General features: G+C 68.4%; 1 protein-coding gene across 2 annotated transcripts in view; it reads left to right on the top strand.

Moving 5' to 3' along the window:
- Nucleotides 1-14,629, top strand: part of SLC12A7 (solute carrier family 12 member 7) — a 37,013-nt gene that overhangs the window by 10,794 nt on the left and 11,590 nt on the right. For both annotated transcript variants that reach the window (XM_018065636.1, XM_018065637.1), the window contains exons 2-15: nt 4,168-4,262; nt 4,595-4,717; nt 4,945-5,091; nt 6,179-6,233; nt 7,408-7,538; nt 8,017-8,258; nt 8,791-9,002; nt 9,878-10,045; nt 11,547-11,645; nt 12,482-12,539; nt 12,834-13,008; nt 13,454-13,572; nt 13,666-13,764; nt 14,025-14,144. In XM_018065636.1, the coding sequence (XP_017921125.1) occupies nt 4,168-4,262; nt 4,595-4,717; nt 4,945-5,091; nt 6,179-6,233; nt 7,408-7,538; nt 8,017-8,258; nt 8,791-9,002; nt 9,878-10,045; nt 11,547-11,645; nt 12,482-12,539; nt 12,834-13,008; nt 13,454-13,572; nt 13,666-13,764; nt 14,025-14,144 (1,843 nt within the window). The remainder of the gene's footprint in view (nt 1-4,167; nt 4,263-4,594; nt 4,718-4,944; nt 5,092-6,178; nt 6,234-7,407; nt 7,539-8,016; nt 8,259-8,790; nt 9,003-9,877; nt 10,046-11,546; nt 11,646-12,481; nt 12,540-12,833; nt 13,009-13,453; nt 13,573-13,665; nt 13,765-14,024; nt 14,145-14,629) is intronic.

Genomic DNA, 14,629 nt, shown 5'->3' on the forward strand with positions numbered 1-14,629 from the left:
GGGGAACGGACAGATGGGCCAGCTCTGCTGGGGGCAGTGGGGGTCCGCCCCACGGTTTCCAGGCCATTCTGTGATTAGACGTCGGACGCGAGCCTGGCCTGCCTGTGGGGTTAACCTGCCACACGTTAACCTGTGGGGCTGCCTGTCCTGAGCGCCATGCCTGGGGACAGCAGGGTGGGGCCTGCCCTCCCGCCCGGCCTGGCCCTGGACACCTGGTCTGCATCCGGGGCGCCCTCGTCACATGGCCTGAAGGCCGCTGGGCCCTTGGGGGCACCGGGGACCTGCCCCCGGAGGATGGATGCTTCGGGGCCCCCGGGATTCCCTCTGCTTGGGCTGGTCCTGGGGCCCCGTCATCACGAACAAGCACAGTGAGCATGGGGCTGCAAGCCCGGAGCGGGGTCTGGGCCCCAGGAGGACCCCCGCCCTTCAGAGCCCCCACGTGAGCGGAGGGCTCAGGCCCTGGGGGTCTCCGTGCCAGGGACTCCTCCGTGCACGCAGGAGTTGTGACCTGCTGCTCCCTTGAGAGGTAAAAGTGGGCGCTGTCCAGAAGCGATAGTGATTCAGGGTGACGGGCGTTTCCGTCGTGTGGAAGCACAGGTGAGCCCCTCAGGTGGAAACGTTGGATTTTTCCTTTAATTGCGACCCTGATCTCTGTGCGTGGGTGTTTTGCGTTCTTTATCTTGGCCGTGCTGGGTCTCTGTTGCTGCCCAGGCCTTCTCTGCTGCAGTGAGCAGTGGCTTCTCATTGTGGCGGCCCCTCTTGCTGTGGACCACAGGCTCCAGCGCACGTGGGGTCTTCCCAGCCCAGGGCTGGAACACGTCTCCTGCTTGGCAGGCGGCTCCTCACCCCGGGGCTGCCGGGGGGCCCAGGAGGCACTTGCTCTTTGACCTTTAGTTAGGGGTCTTGGCTGGAGCGGGTTGAGGAGAAGGCTGCCCCCGGCCCGGTCCAAGCCCCGCACCCGTGGCCGCCGCTTGCTTGGGAACACGCTTGTCTCCGTGGTGCTGGGCCCGAACCCTGGGGACGCCTCGAGGGCTGACTCCCCGCCCCCGTCTCCAGGAGGGGGGGCAGGCGAGTCCTGGTTGAGGATGAGCGGAGCAGACGGTGGTCCCCCGTGGGAACCGAGGCTCGCGGTGTGCTGGGGGTGGCCTCCAGGGGGTTTAGGAGACGCTCGGGGGGTGTGCTGCCGTGCCTGTGGTGCGTTTTGTGTGTGTCCGCGTCCTCTGTGCACGTTGCGCGTGGCGTCCACGCCGTGGTCAGAAGCCGCAGGTGGGACAGCAGAGCCCCCCAGGCGCCAGGCTTCCTGTGTACGAGCCCTTGCCGCACTCGCCCGCCTGCAGCGTGCGGCCCGTCGCGGCTTGCGGGGTGTTCGTGGCGTCATCTCCCAGTCTCCACGTCGTCCTGTGTGGCTGCCACATCCACCTGGTCCGGGTCCGCGCACCTGGTGGTGGCCTGTCCCGTGCCCCAGCCCCTTCTGTTCCCTTCCAGCCTCTGGTCTCAGAGCCCCCTCGGTCGGGGGGGACGGGCGGGCTGTCCCAGCTCCCGATTGAGGTCGCCGCTTGCTTTCCCAGCCGTGCCTGGGAGTTAGACCCTCTGCAGGTGCCCGGCCGCCCTGTGCCCAAGGGCTTTCAGGCCGACCTGCCAGAGAACCCCCAACACAGGCTGTGCTTCCAAGGTGGGGGCTGGGGTGGGCGCCCCAGGGCTTTTGTGCTGGGCAGACGCCTCTCCCGGCTGAGAAATACAAGACCCAGGCGGGGGCCGTGACTTTGTGCAAGGTCGGGCAGACGGGGAACCCGACACCCCTCCGGGGGCGGCCGGCGCCTGGGGCTGGGCCTGCCTGCATGCCCTCCAGCGTCCCGTCCACAGACAGCTCTCTGCAGCTTCCGTTTACGCCAGAGACTCAGTCGGAAACGCTGGCCTCTCGTTACCAGAAAAAGGATCGTGATTACCAGAAAAGCACGGTCCTGGGGACGGGAAAGGACGCTGAGTGACCGGCGGGAGGGAGACAGGGAGGGGCCGCGCTGCCCGAGACGCCCGCCAAGCGAGGCGGGGCAGGGGGGCGGCGCTCAGGCGCGAGTGCTCGCCCGGTTGAGGGCAGCTGAAGGCCGCTGTGCTTCTTCAAGGGCTTCCCGGGCGACGCGGCTGGCAGAGAGCCCTGCCAGCGCAGGCAGCGCCAGAGACGCAGGCCCGACCCCCGAGTCGGGAAGACGCCCTGGGGAGGAGACGGGGTCCATAGGTGTGTGCTGTGGGCTTTGTTGCTCCCTGACGCCAGAACCTCGGCTTCAGAGAGCACACTCAGCGCAGGATTGCGCGTCCCCCTGGCGCTGGCCCTCCCGCCCCGCGCTCCCTGGTGCCCCTCCTCGCGCTCCGTCCCATCTGCCGAGAGCAGGCGCCGGCGCTGTGCCGTCTGCGGCTCCCAGAACAGGCGCGTTTCCTCTCGCGAGCCCTGCGGTCCAGTCCCAGGCACCAGGACCTGCAGTGAGTGAGTGCAGGTCCTGGGTTTCGCCATCAGCCCAACAACATCTTTCGTGAAAAGTGCCGGGCTGTGCTCTGCACCCTGACGCCCCGCCTCCATCTTCTTTCGCCCCCTTCTGGAACCTTCCTGAGCCTTATGGAGCCGGCCTCTGTCCCCCGTGGCCTCTCTCCTGAGGAGGGTGGTCTCCACTTGGCTTTCAGCTCATGTTGGGGCTCAGGAGCCCCAGCAGGCGCGTCCTCTCCTGGGTGTCGTCAGCCCGTGACCCTCGCGTTCACCTGACCCTGGTTTGCTGGGTGGTCGGCTCGTCTGGGCGCCCACCCCTGCCATGTGGGCAGCTGGAGGGGCCATGGGCAGCCCTGTCCCTGCCTCCAGCTCTCACCCATGCTCCCAGTGTCTGTTGGCAATGCCCCCCCCCCCGCAAGCACTGACCCCATCTCTGGGCCCCACGGACCTGTGCCCCCACGGTGGTCCCCGGGGCTGGCAGCGGGCAGTGCGGGTCCATCCAGCAGGGGCCAGGGCTCTGCCCGCTGAGTGCTTCCACGGGCTGGGCCCTGGGCAGCTTCTGGGGAGGGGCTAGGAGGCCTGGGAGGTGGGGCGTGGAGCTGAGTGGGGCCTCTGGATTTTGGGGGGCTCGGCAGGGGGCGGCCTCTGGGCCTCAGCAGCCCCTGTTTGTCTCGTGACGAGGCGTGGGGACGTGGACGGACGGAACACGCTCGCCCTGTGTGTCTCGGCTGGGCTTTTTCTGGGGACTTGGGGGTCACCCGTGAGTCACCCCCCACCCGCCACCCCGACCCCCGACAGGGCCTGGTGAGTGGGTGATTCTCTGCCGCGGCCGGGCTTGGGGCTGGCCCGGGGGCCTGAGAGAAGCCAGCTTTGGGTGCCTCTTCCCCGAGTCCCCGCCCAGTCCTTTCAGCAGGGCCGGGTCGGCCGCGGCGGGCCCATGGGTGGTGCTGACGTGCAGGAGGCCCCGGCCACTCCTCCAGCTCGCCTGTGTCCCGGGCGGCTCCCAGAGCGGCGCTGGTCCTGAGCCAGGGCGATGCTGAGAGCGGTGCCCACCTGGTTTTTCTGCTCATGTTGCGCTGGAGCACATCGTTAGGCCCGTGTCTGAGGGTCTGGGCTGGCCCGTCATTGCTCTGTGGACGGCTGCTGCCAGTGGTCTCCATACACTCGCAGTGGGGTTGGCGGCCCAGGCCTTCCCGACAGGAACAGCGGCGGAGACGGCAGGGCCGCGGTGGGCCACCCGCCTGTGGGTGCTGCGTGTGGGCTCCAGGCCCCTCACGGGGCAGGGCTCCCAGCGGGCGGGGTCCCCAGGCCCGGGGGACGGAGGCGCTGTCAGGGCAGAGCCTCCTTACAAAGGGGGGGCTCCCAGCGGGCGGGGTCCCCAGGCCCAGGGGACGGAGGCACTGTCAGGGCAGAGCCTCCTTACAAAGGCCGGTCCCCGCGGACACTCGAGGCCAGGCTGGCGGGAGCCGCTGGTCAGGAGATGTTTGTCCTGGGGGAACTTGTGATGCTGGAGCCAGACCCCAAGCTCTTGGACCCAGCTCTGCCCTCAGCCTCATCTCTGCCTGGCGCCCTCGACTGGGCAGATCACCAAGGGCGTGAGAGCCAGGTCGAGAGGGGCCGGTTCCCTTGTCACCGCCCCCCTCACCCCTCCCTGGGACTCCCGCCCCGTCTGACCGAGCCCTGCCCTGCAGGAGACGGACACCCCAGGGAGAGCAGCCCGTTCATCAGCCATGGGGAGGCGGACACAGAGAGCGTCTACGAAGGGAAGAACATGGCGCTGTTTGAGGTGAACCTCACTTCCCCCTCTGAGCGGGAGGTGGCAGGAGAAGCCGTTCTTCACACGAGAGGCCCAACCCTGGCCTCACGGTGAACGGAGGGTCCCCGCCGAGGCATCAGGGAGCCCCTCGGAGGGGCTGGACCCGGGCCATTTGGGAGCCCCGGAGCTCTGACCTCGAACCCCTGACCCCTGGGCTGTGTCCTGAGCCCCCTGCCGACTTCGGATATGTGGGGCTCAGGGCAAGCTGAGCGGGGGCACCCCCGGGCGGTTGATTTGGTCAGTTGGGCGATGTCTCCGGGGTGGGGATGGGCAACTGACTCCACGGCTCGGCCCCAACACAGGAGGAGATGGACAGTAACCCCATGGTGTCCTCGCTGCTCAACAAGCTGGCCAACTACACTAACCTGAGTCAGGGTGTGGTGGAGCACGAGGAAGCGGAGGACAGCCGGCGGCGCCAGGCCAAGGTGAGCCCTGCCCAGGCCCCGGCCTCCAACTGCCCCCCGTGCCCCGGCCCCCAGGCCACGGTGCCCCCCACCCCAGGCTCCAGCCCCCAGCCCAAGGTGCCCCCCCACCCCGGGCCCCCTGGCCTGCAACTGCCCCCCCCCCCATGCCCCGGCGGAGGGGGCCGGCCTGGCCCTGGCGGCCTCTGCGTGTCTCCCCGTCCCCCCTGACGGCGCCCGCCCCCTTGCAGAGCCCCGGCATGGGCACCTTCATCGGCGTCTACCTGCCCTGCCTGCAGAACATCCTGGGCGTGATCCTCTTCCTGCGCCTCACGTGGATCGTGGGGGCGGCTGGCGTGCTGGAGTCCTTCCTGATCGTATCCATGTGCTGCACCTGCGTGAGTGGGGGGGGGGCGTTGGGGCCCTGTGAGGGTGCCCCCACTTTCGGCTGTGCGTGGGGGGCCGGCCCGTGGGCAGGTTGGCCCTTGGCTGCTGACAGGTGGGTGGGGCTGGGGGCTGCTGAGGTCTCCACAAAAGCAGGGTGAGTGAGCGCCCCTGGACGGTCACCACTCCCAGCTGGCCGCCCTGCACTTGCAGCAGCTCCCCTGCCCGCTGGGAGCCTCTGGGTGATTCCCGGGGCTCCTGTTGGCAGGAGGGGACGCCTACTGGTGACGCATTCAGACCCGGGTGCACCAGGCCCTCTCAGGTGGCCCCTGGCCCCTGCCCCGCCCCTGCCTCCATTCCTGTGGCGGAGGGCCATTCAGCCGCCCTGACCGCGAGCGCCACCAGCCCGAGAGCACCCAGGGAGCAGATGAGGGGTCACGGTGGGGTCGCGCCATGCTGTTCTGCACCTAGTGCCCCCGGGAGCATTTTTGGAAGAATCTCCCCCAAAACCGCTGAAAGCGGGAGACAGAGCAGGGCCTCCTGAGCTGGAATCGCTCGCAGCAGGACCCGGCGGGCGGGTTGCCGACCCCTCCAGCCTCCCGGGGCTGCTCCATCCGGTTTCCAGGTTGTGAAGTGATTGCCCCGCAGCCCGCAGGTGTGGCCCCCTGTGCAGATGGTGGGGGGAGGCGGCCCACCCTGGACAGGGTCCCGTGGTCCTCCGCCCAAGGGTGGGGGTGCACAGATGGGGTCTTGGGCACATCACAGGAGGTGTGCCTCCACGGGGTTCCCCTGCATCCTCCCAGGAAATGGGCATCTCAATGGGGCTCCTTGCTTCCCACGGGGAGTGGGCACCCACTAGAAGCCAGCCCTTCAGGGCAGGAGGGCCTTGAGCTGGGGAACCCCTGGGTGATCCCAGGAGCTCGACGTTGGGGGTCAAGCAGCCGAGGTCCTGAGTGCTCCAGCCACGCGGCTGCCTGGTCCCTCTGTGGTCAGAAGCTGGGAGCTGGCCTGTAGGTGTCCCTGCCCGGGCCTGGCGCCATCTTCGTGCTGAGGTGTCTTGGAAACCGTCCGTCTTCTGAGGGGCTCCTTGTTTATCCGCAGACGATGCTGACCGCCATCTCCATGAGTGCGATCGCGACCAACGGCGTGGTCCCAGGTAGAGGAGCTGTGGGCAGCCGGGCCAGGCGGGGAGGGGCTGCGTGGCCACTTCCTGTGACCTTTGCACCCTGGGTGGCCTCGGGCTTCCGAGGTGGCTCAGTGGTGAAGAACCCCCCTGCAGTGCGGGAGACCCGGGTTGGATCCCTGGGTCGGGAAGGTCCCTGGAGAAGGGAATGGCAGCCCCCTCCAGAGTTCTTGCCTGGAGAATCCCATAGACAGAGGAGTCGCGGTCCACGGGGTCGCAAAGCATCGGACACGACCGAGTGACTGAAGCACCCCCACCACCAGGTGGCCTCGGGACAGCAGAGAGCAGTCCCGTGGCGGGAGGGAGCCTGCCTCCCCAGGGGCAGATGGCAGGGGGCCTCGACCTCCAGGGGCCCTGTGGGCGGAGACAGGGCTTGAACAGGGAGGTTGAACAGGGAACCCCCCTGCCCACCATGTCCCCAGCCCCAGGCACGTCGGGGCTTCTGTGAGGCCAGGTGGGGTGTGTACTTGCGGCTCATCCCCTGGAGCCCGAACACCCAGGGTCCCTGTGAGACTGGGTTTCTCCTCCGAGACGCCTCTGTGGCGTTTCCTGTCCTGTTCACGCTGGCGCCCCACAAGCTGTGGTGTCTCTTTGGTTCTGGATTCTGGTTTCCTGCAGATTGTGGTTCTCTTCCCGAGGCAAGTCATTGCCAAAGCGCCGTGGGGCTGGGGGAGGTGGCCAGGGGGTCCCAGGAGGGCCTTGTGGTCAGCCTCCTGAGGGACCCGCCACTCTTCAGGAGGGTGTGCGCCCTCAGGTGTCCTCCAGGTGCCCCTTGCCATGCACGGCCCCTGGTCAGTGTCCGAGTGGGATCTCAGCCCGCCAGCAGGAGGAACAGGGGTGGGCTGGCAAGCTGGGTGCCACCACGCCCAGAGGTGAGACGTGGAGCAGGTGACTCAGCTTCCTAAGTGTTCTCGGGTGAAGTTAGAATGCAGGTGCTGGCCGCCGAGCTCTCTGCCCTGAGCCCTGGGCCCTGGGCCCTGCTTGGAGCTGTACCTCCTCAGTCACGGTGGCCAAAGTCGGCCACCAGCTGGGAGGAGGTACCCGTGGATGCCACGCGGGCCCCCTGCCCGCCGCCTCGCGCCCCGTTCCGGAATGAGCCCGTTGGCGCGTGTGTAACCTGCCGGGTCCCGTCTGGCATGTCTTGCAGCGGGCGGCTCTTACTACATGATATCGAGGTCTCTGGGGCCGGAGTTCGGGGGGGCCGTGGGCCTCTGCTTCTACTTGGGCACCACGTTTGCAGGGGCCATGTACATTCTGGGGACCATTGAGATTTTCTTGGTAAGTGCTTTGTTTCGGCCCGGGTTCCTTTGTCCGGCACATTGGTGGGCATCCAGCGTCCCTGTCGGGTGACTCAAGGGTCTGTCCCAGTGGCATCTGCGGGTGTGGGGGCTCATGGGGTCGGGGGGACACCCAGCACAGAGCCCCTGAGATGGCCCTCTGGGAGGCGCTAGCGCCCCGGCCCCTCGCTGCTCCCGGGGGTCCCGCTGGCGGGGGGGTGCCCCTCGCTGCTCCCGGGGGTCCCGCTGGCGGGGGGGTGCCCCTCGCTGCTCGCGGGGGTCCCGCTGGCGGGGGGGTGCCCCTCGCTGCTCCCGGGGCGGGGGGGTGCCCCTCGCTGCTCCCGGGGGTCCCGCTGGCGGGGGGTGCCCCTCGCTGCTCCCGGGGTCCCGCTGGCGGGGGGTGCCCCTCGCTGCTCGCGGGGGTCCCGCTGGCGGGGGGGTGCCCCTCCCGACCTGGCCCTGCGCCCTGCGCCCTGCAGACCTACATCTCGCCCGGCGCGGCCATCGTGCACCCCGCGGGCGCGGGGGGCGAGGCCACAGCCCTGCTGCATAACATGCGCGCGTACGGCACCTGCACGCTGGCCCTCATGGCCACGGTGGTCTTCGTGGGCGTCAAGTACGTCAACAAGCTGGCTCTGGTGTTCCTGGCCTGTGTGGTGCTCTCCATCCTTGCCATCTATGCCGGCGTCATCAAGACCGCCTTCGACCCGCCCGACGTCCCGTGAGTCCTCCCCCGGATCTTGGGGCTGTACCTGCTGAGCGTGGTGGCTGGGCCGGGGGCTGGGCCGTGTCCACAGCCGTCGGCGCTCTGGCTGGGTTGAAGACGGACTGGCAGGCCTGGGGCCCGTCTGGCAGCACCGCGGTGGTCCCGGCCGAGGCCTGTCCTCACCGGAGCCCCTGAGCAGGCTCCTTCCTTGTCCCCTTTGGGATTGACGGCGGCAGCCCCGGTCACCGAGCGAGTGAGCCCCAGTGCCGCCCACGTGGGGCTGGTCCAGGGGGCGCCTGGTGGGCGAGGTGCTGGCCTCCCCCCCTCCCCCAGCTCCTGTGTGCCGCTGTGCACCTGTGGGCGAGCTGTTTGCACCATGTGAGACCCCCAGGGCAGAGGGCGGTGGTGGGACAGGCCCGGGCATGCCGCTCATGGATACCTCTGTGGCTGAGTGGAGAGCATCAGCAGCTCCTCCAGAGACCCCTGAGCTGCGCTGGTTACAGAGGGGGACAGTGAGCAGAGGCTTTCCACTGCCCGCCCCCACCAGGGTCTGTCTGCTGGGGAACCGCACGCTGTCCCGACGCGGCTTTGACGTCTGTGCCAAAGTCCACACCGCTAACAACATCTCGGCGACCACCGCGCTCTGGGGCGTTTTCTGCAACGGCTCCGCGGACAGCACTTCCTGTGACCAGTACTTTCTCCACAACAACGTCACCGAGATCCAGGGCATCCCGGGTGTGGCCAGCGGAGTCCTCCTGGGTGAGTGTCCCCCCCTGTCGAGTGTCCCCCCCTGTTGAGTGTCCTCCCTGCTGAATGTCCGCCTCTGGGTATTCTCCCTGCTGAGTGTCCCTCCCTGGTGAGTGTCTCTTCCCTGCTGAGTGTCCCCCCCGATTGTCTCCCCTGCTGAGTGTCCCACCCCTGCTGAGTGTCCCCTTCTGGGTGTCTCCCCTGCTGAGTGTCCTCCCCTGCTGAGTGTCCCCTTCTGGGTGAGTGTTGCCCCCGGTAAGTGTCCCCCTGCTGAGTGTCCCCCCTGCTGAGTGTCCCCCCCGCTGAGTGTTCCCCCCGCTGAGTATCCCCTTCTGGGTGAGTGTCCCCCCTGCTGAGTGTCTCCCCTGCTGAGTGTCCCCCGCTGGTGAGTGGCCCCTTCTAGGTGAATGTCCCCCCCGGTGAGTGTCCGTCCTCTGGATGAGTGTCCAGCAGGTTTCTGCTGGTGGGCATCCACGCCCGCTCCTTGGGGCCCTGTCCTTCTGTCCTGCTGGTGGCCGTGTGACTGCGTCCCCCATTGCTGACCCTCTGGGCCCCCCGGGCTAGTGCTCCCCAAGCTTAGACGCCGTGGAGGGGGCAGGTCAGGCCCTGGCGTTACGCCCCCAGCTTTTGGCTTGCGGAGCAGCCGTCGGGGGTTAATGAAGAGGTGGAGGGCGGCGGTCGGGCAGCGTGTTGGTGCACAGCTGCTGTCCGCGATGGGTGTCTTCTGTAGACTCCAGCACTGAAGCCTTTGCTTCGGCTGTCAGGAGACGTTATTCTCTCTGGGCTCAGTTGCTCTGAGTCCGCGTCCCTGTCCAGGCAGGGTCAGCGTTGGGGAGCTGAGCCCTGGGCCAGTACTGGGGTCTTGTGAGCCGCCCTTGCCCCCGCAGACAACCTGTGGAGCGCGTATGCGGACAAGGGGGCGTTCGTGGAGAAGAAGGGGGTGCCCTCGGTGGCCGTGCCGGAGGAGGCCCGAGCCCGCGGGCTGCCCTACGTGCTAACCGACATCATGACCTACTTCACCATGCTGGTCGGCATCTACTTCCCATCTGTGACCGGTGAGGCCCGAGTCCCGGGGGTCCAGCACACGCCGCCCCCGCTTCCCCCCCGCCCACGCTGCTGTTTCTCCTCCCGCCGGTCAGGGCCCCCCGGCTCCCACACACGCCCCCCTCTCTGCCCCCATCCCCGTCCCTGCCCCCGTGGGTCAGGTTCCCCCCTGCCCCCCACCCCCCGTCTGCCCCCGTGGGTCAGCACCCCCCCCCGGTTCCTTTTGGCTCAAGAAATGAGCCGAAGGGTCTCTGCTCCCCATCTGTCCCGAGTAGGGGGCCTGGGAAGCTTTGTGGTGTCAGGCAGGTTCGTCCACGCTCTCCTGAGAGGCCAGGCTATGCAGAGAAGCCCTGTGACCTTGGTGCTGGCAGTGGACGCAACGGCTGTCGGAGGCCGCCGTCCTCGTGCTCGGGAGAGAGTCCACTGAGTCTTCCTGCAGGGACTGGGGTACAGGCCACCCCCACCCCCACACGTACGCACACACACACTTGTCCGTAGGTTCACGCGTGTGAGTACACGCACACACACCTGCTCCTGGGAAGCCCTCAGCCTGGCCGTGGTCCCCTGGCCCCCCAGCCAACTGAGCAGCCTGTGGTGGTGTGTTGGTCCCTCCTGCTCAAGGCTCCCCAGAGCCTGTCCACACACACTGGGGAGGCTGGCCTGCTGGGGACCGCTCCCCTCCTGCCTGCGGCTCAGAGCCTGGGGTGGACGGGCATGTGTCTAGCCTCCCCGTGGAAGTGGGTCACACCTCACTTAGGCGGTAGTTGGGGTGGGGTCCAGCCCCTCAGGGGTCCTTCTCCCCGCTTGTCAGTGACGAGGGCATAGGAGCCTCCCCTATGGGTGCGGGTGTTTCCACGCCCCGTGGCACCGCACCCACAGGCTCTGCTCAGGCCACGCCCGGGATCACAGGCGCTGACAGACGTGCCTCCGTGAGGACATGCTCTGAGCTCAGGTGGACTCGCTTAGAGTTTATGTGCTGGACAGAGCGATGCGGGTGGAGGTGGAGGCTGCTCCCTGCAGGGGGTGTGGGGCTGAGGCTGGGCCATGCACTGACCCAGGCCTGGCCTCGGGGTGAGTCAGCGTTTGGCAGCAGCCTCCAGGGACTTTCTCACTCCCGGCTGCGGGGATTAACGGCGTTCAGGGGACGAGGTCCGAGCTGGATGCTCACAGAGGCTGGCTCTGGCATTGGTGCCCGGGGCTGAGCCTGGGCTGAGCCGTGCTCTGCTCTGTGCCGTGACTTGGTTCACGGCCGGGCGGCTGATCCTGCGGACACTGTCGGGGACCTTAGGGTGCCCACCCACGTGCCCTGCAGTCTCGCGGCGTACGGTGAGGTCCAGCCTGGTCTGTGAGGCCCAGCATGCCGACAGCCGCCCCGTGCAGCCTGGGGTCTCTCCCATACTTTGTGAGGAAGCCCCCCTGCCCCCCACCGTGCTTGGACTCTGTCCGACGGGGCTGGGCGGGCGGCCTCTCCCAGGTGTGCCCGGGAACCATCACCACCCTCTGTTTCCACAGGCATCATGGCGGGCTCAAACCGGTCCGGGGACCTCAGGGATGCGCAGAAGTCCATCCCCACGGGGACCATCCTGGCCATCGTGACCACGTCTTTCATTTGTATCCTCGGGGGTCATTGTGGGGGCCGGGCGTGGGGGCCCGGCGTGGGGACCCAGTGTGGGGGCCGAGCTGGGTGTGGGGGCCGGGCGTGGGGGCCTGGTGTGGGGACCCAGTGTGGGGGCCGAGCCGGGTGTGGGGGCCCAGTGTGGGGACCCAGTGTGAGGACCCAGTGTGGGGGCCGAGCCGGGCATGGGGGCCCAGTGTGGGGACCCAGTGTGGGGGCTGAGCTGAGCCGAGCATGGGGGCCGGGCGTGGGGGCCCCTTGTGGGGACCCAGTGTGGGGGCCGAGCCGGGTGTGGGGGCCGGGCGTGGGGGCCAAGCGTGGGAGGGCGGGCGGCTGTACCGTCCTCCGCTTGGCCGAGCCCTTGGGGCCTCCTCCAGGTGCCCCCCACCCCTGCCTCTAGGCAGCGTCGGGCTGCCCTGACCACACCCCCGCCCTCGGAGGGGCCAGGCTGGCCTTGCCCTGACTCCTGGACTCCAGCCTGGGTTGGTTGAAGAGCGTGGCTTTGCCTGGGAACCGCACGTGAGCACACAGCTCTGTGGCGTGTGATCACGTGCAGCTATGTGTGTGCTCGGCGCCACGCTTTTGTCGAGCGGGGGTCCCTGGTGTCGCCGTGCCGGTGGGGCCGTTTCTCCCGAGTTCACGCCTCCCCAGCTGGTGAGGGTTCCCGCTTAGTCCCAGCAGTGGTCACGACGAGGGCCAGGCCCGTCCCGACTGACCCAAGGTGTCCCGTCCAGGGGGGCCGCGACCCGAGTGGGGTGGGCAGGCGGGGGCTGGTGCGGGCCCGCCTGTGGCCAGCGTGTGCTGCCTGCTGCGTCCTTGACCCCAGCTGCAGACCTGTCCTGCATCGTGCTTTTCGGCGCCTGCATTGAAGGCGTGATCTTGCGAGATAAGTACGTTTCGCTCATGGCTTGCAGGAGCTCCTGGGCCAGCGCTGGTTTCTTTGATGACTAGCGTTGAGATTGGGGAGGGCAGGGTGTCCAGCCTCGCGTGTCAGGGTGTCCCAGCGGCCAGCGTGCTGGGGTCAGGCCTGTGGATCCCTCCTGTACTGGAGCCTAGAGCCCGCACCGAGACCCTGGCCTCCAGGAGAGCTGGGTGCAGGGGCTCCGGGGGGCTGTCACTCCCTCTCGGGGGCTAGGAGGCGGTCTCTGTCCTCAGCTGCACTTTGGAAACTCTTGCCCCTTCAGGTTCGGGGAGGCCCTGCAGGGGAACCTCGTCATTGGCATGCTGGCCTGGCCGTCACCCTGGGTCATCGTCATCGGCTCCTTCTTCTCCACCTGTGGGGCCGGCCTGCAGAGCCTGACCGGGGCCCCGCGCCTGCTGCAGGCCATCGCCCGGGACTCCATTGTCCCCTTCCTGCAGGTGAGCGCCCCCCATCATGTGTGAGACCCCTCCCCCCGGCCAGGAAGCCTGCCTCTGAGGGCCCGGGGTCTGCCCCTGAGCGCAAAGGCGGGGGGACGTAGGTCCCTGCCTCCAGCCTGGCCACCCCACCCCGAGCCTATGTTCTCGTCTTGCTCTGTGTCTGCCCCAGGCTCTGGGTTTCCCATCCCGGACCGCATGCGGGAAGGAGGCGGGGGGCAAAGCTTCCTCCCAGGAGCCACGGTCCCCATGGGGCCCTCCCAGGCTGTGCCCCCAGCCGGCACTCGACGGAAGCCCCGGGCTCCGCGCTCTGGCCTCTCCTGGCTGTGGCTGTGTGGGGTCCGTCCTGGCATTGCAGCCCCGAGGCCTCCTTTGAGCTGAACGCAGTGTCTCTGCCTCTGGCCCGTACATGAGCGTTCTTCCGGCGCCTACCCCCTGCTCCCGGCAGGTGTTCGGCCACGGGAAGGCCAACGGGGAGCCCACATGGGCCCTGCTGCTCACAGCCCTCATCTGCGAGACCGGCATCCTCATCGCCTCCCTGGACAGCGTGGCCCCCATCCTGTCCATGTGAGTGGCCGCCGGGGGCGCCTGCCCGCAGGGGTGCGGACGCGGCTGGGAGGACCCCCGGGGCCCGGGCCTCACGCTGCCGCCCGCGCCCAGGTTCTTCCTCATGTGCTACATGTTCGTGAACCTGGCCTGCGCCCTGCAGACCCTGCTGCGCACGCCCAGCTGGCGCCCGCGCTTCAAGTACTACCACTGGTGAGTGCGGGGCTGCTCCTGCTTTCCCGGGGGCGTGGGGGGCAGCACCCAGGGCCCCGGCCGCCCTTCCTGGACCGGGCGTCTCCCAGCCCCGGGGCTGCTTCAGCCCTCGGGACGGCCGGGTGGGCGCGCCTCGGCGGGCGCGCCTAGGCGGGCACCAAGGCTCGGGTCCTCCTGCTGGGGTGGGGGAGGCCTCCGGGTGGCTGCTCGGGCGCTGGCGAGGGGCCGGGTGGTGAGCGCTGCCCTGCTGGCGCCCGCAGGACGCTGTCCTTCCTGGGCATGAGCCTGTGCTTTGCCCTGATGTTCATCTGCTCCTGGTACTATGCGCTGTGCGCCATGCTCGTCGCCGGCTGCATTTACAAGTACATCGAGTACCGCGGGTGAGCCGGCGGCCGCGCGCCCTCCGAAGCCTGCCGCGTGCTTGTCTCGCCCTGCCGTTGGGCTTGTCTCGCCCTGCCGTTGGGCTTGTCCGTGTCCCAGGGTAGAAGCCGTGCTGTTTCAGCAGCGTGTCTCTAAGCGTGAGATCCATCTAACGACGGGACGGGCGTGTGGCGGGTTACAGCGTTTCTAAAGGGGTCCCCATAGAACTCTAAGCGACGGGCGGGTCACTTGCATCTCAGAGCCCTGGGTCCATCACGGGGGCATTTTCCCTGGATACCCTGGCCCCGTTCGGGAGCAGAGGCCTTGGGGAGGTGGGACCTGGGGGCTTCTTGGGCTTGAGGCGATGAGAGGCCTCCAGGGGCGCAGCCTGAAGGCCCCGTCCAGCTCTTCCAAGCGTGGAGGGAGGGTCTGGGGCCCTTGCCCCTCCTGCACCCCCCACCCCCATTCTGCACAGGTCGCCCCTCGTCCTGCTGCCCCGTTCCTG

The sequence above is a fragment of the Capra hircus genome, chromosome 20 (genome assembly GCF_001704415.2).
Source record: "Capra hircus breed San Clemente chromosome 20, ASM170441v1, whole genome shotgun sequence".
NCBI classification, from domain to species: domain Eukaryota; kingdom Metazoa; phylum Chordata; class Mammalia; order Artiodactyla; family Bovidae; genus Capra; species Capra hircus.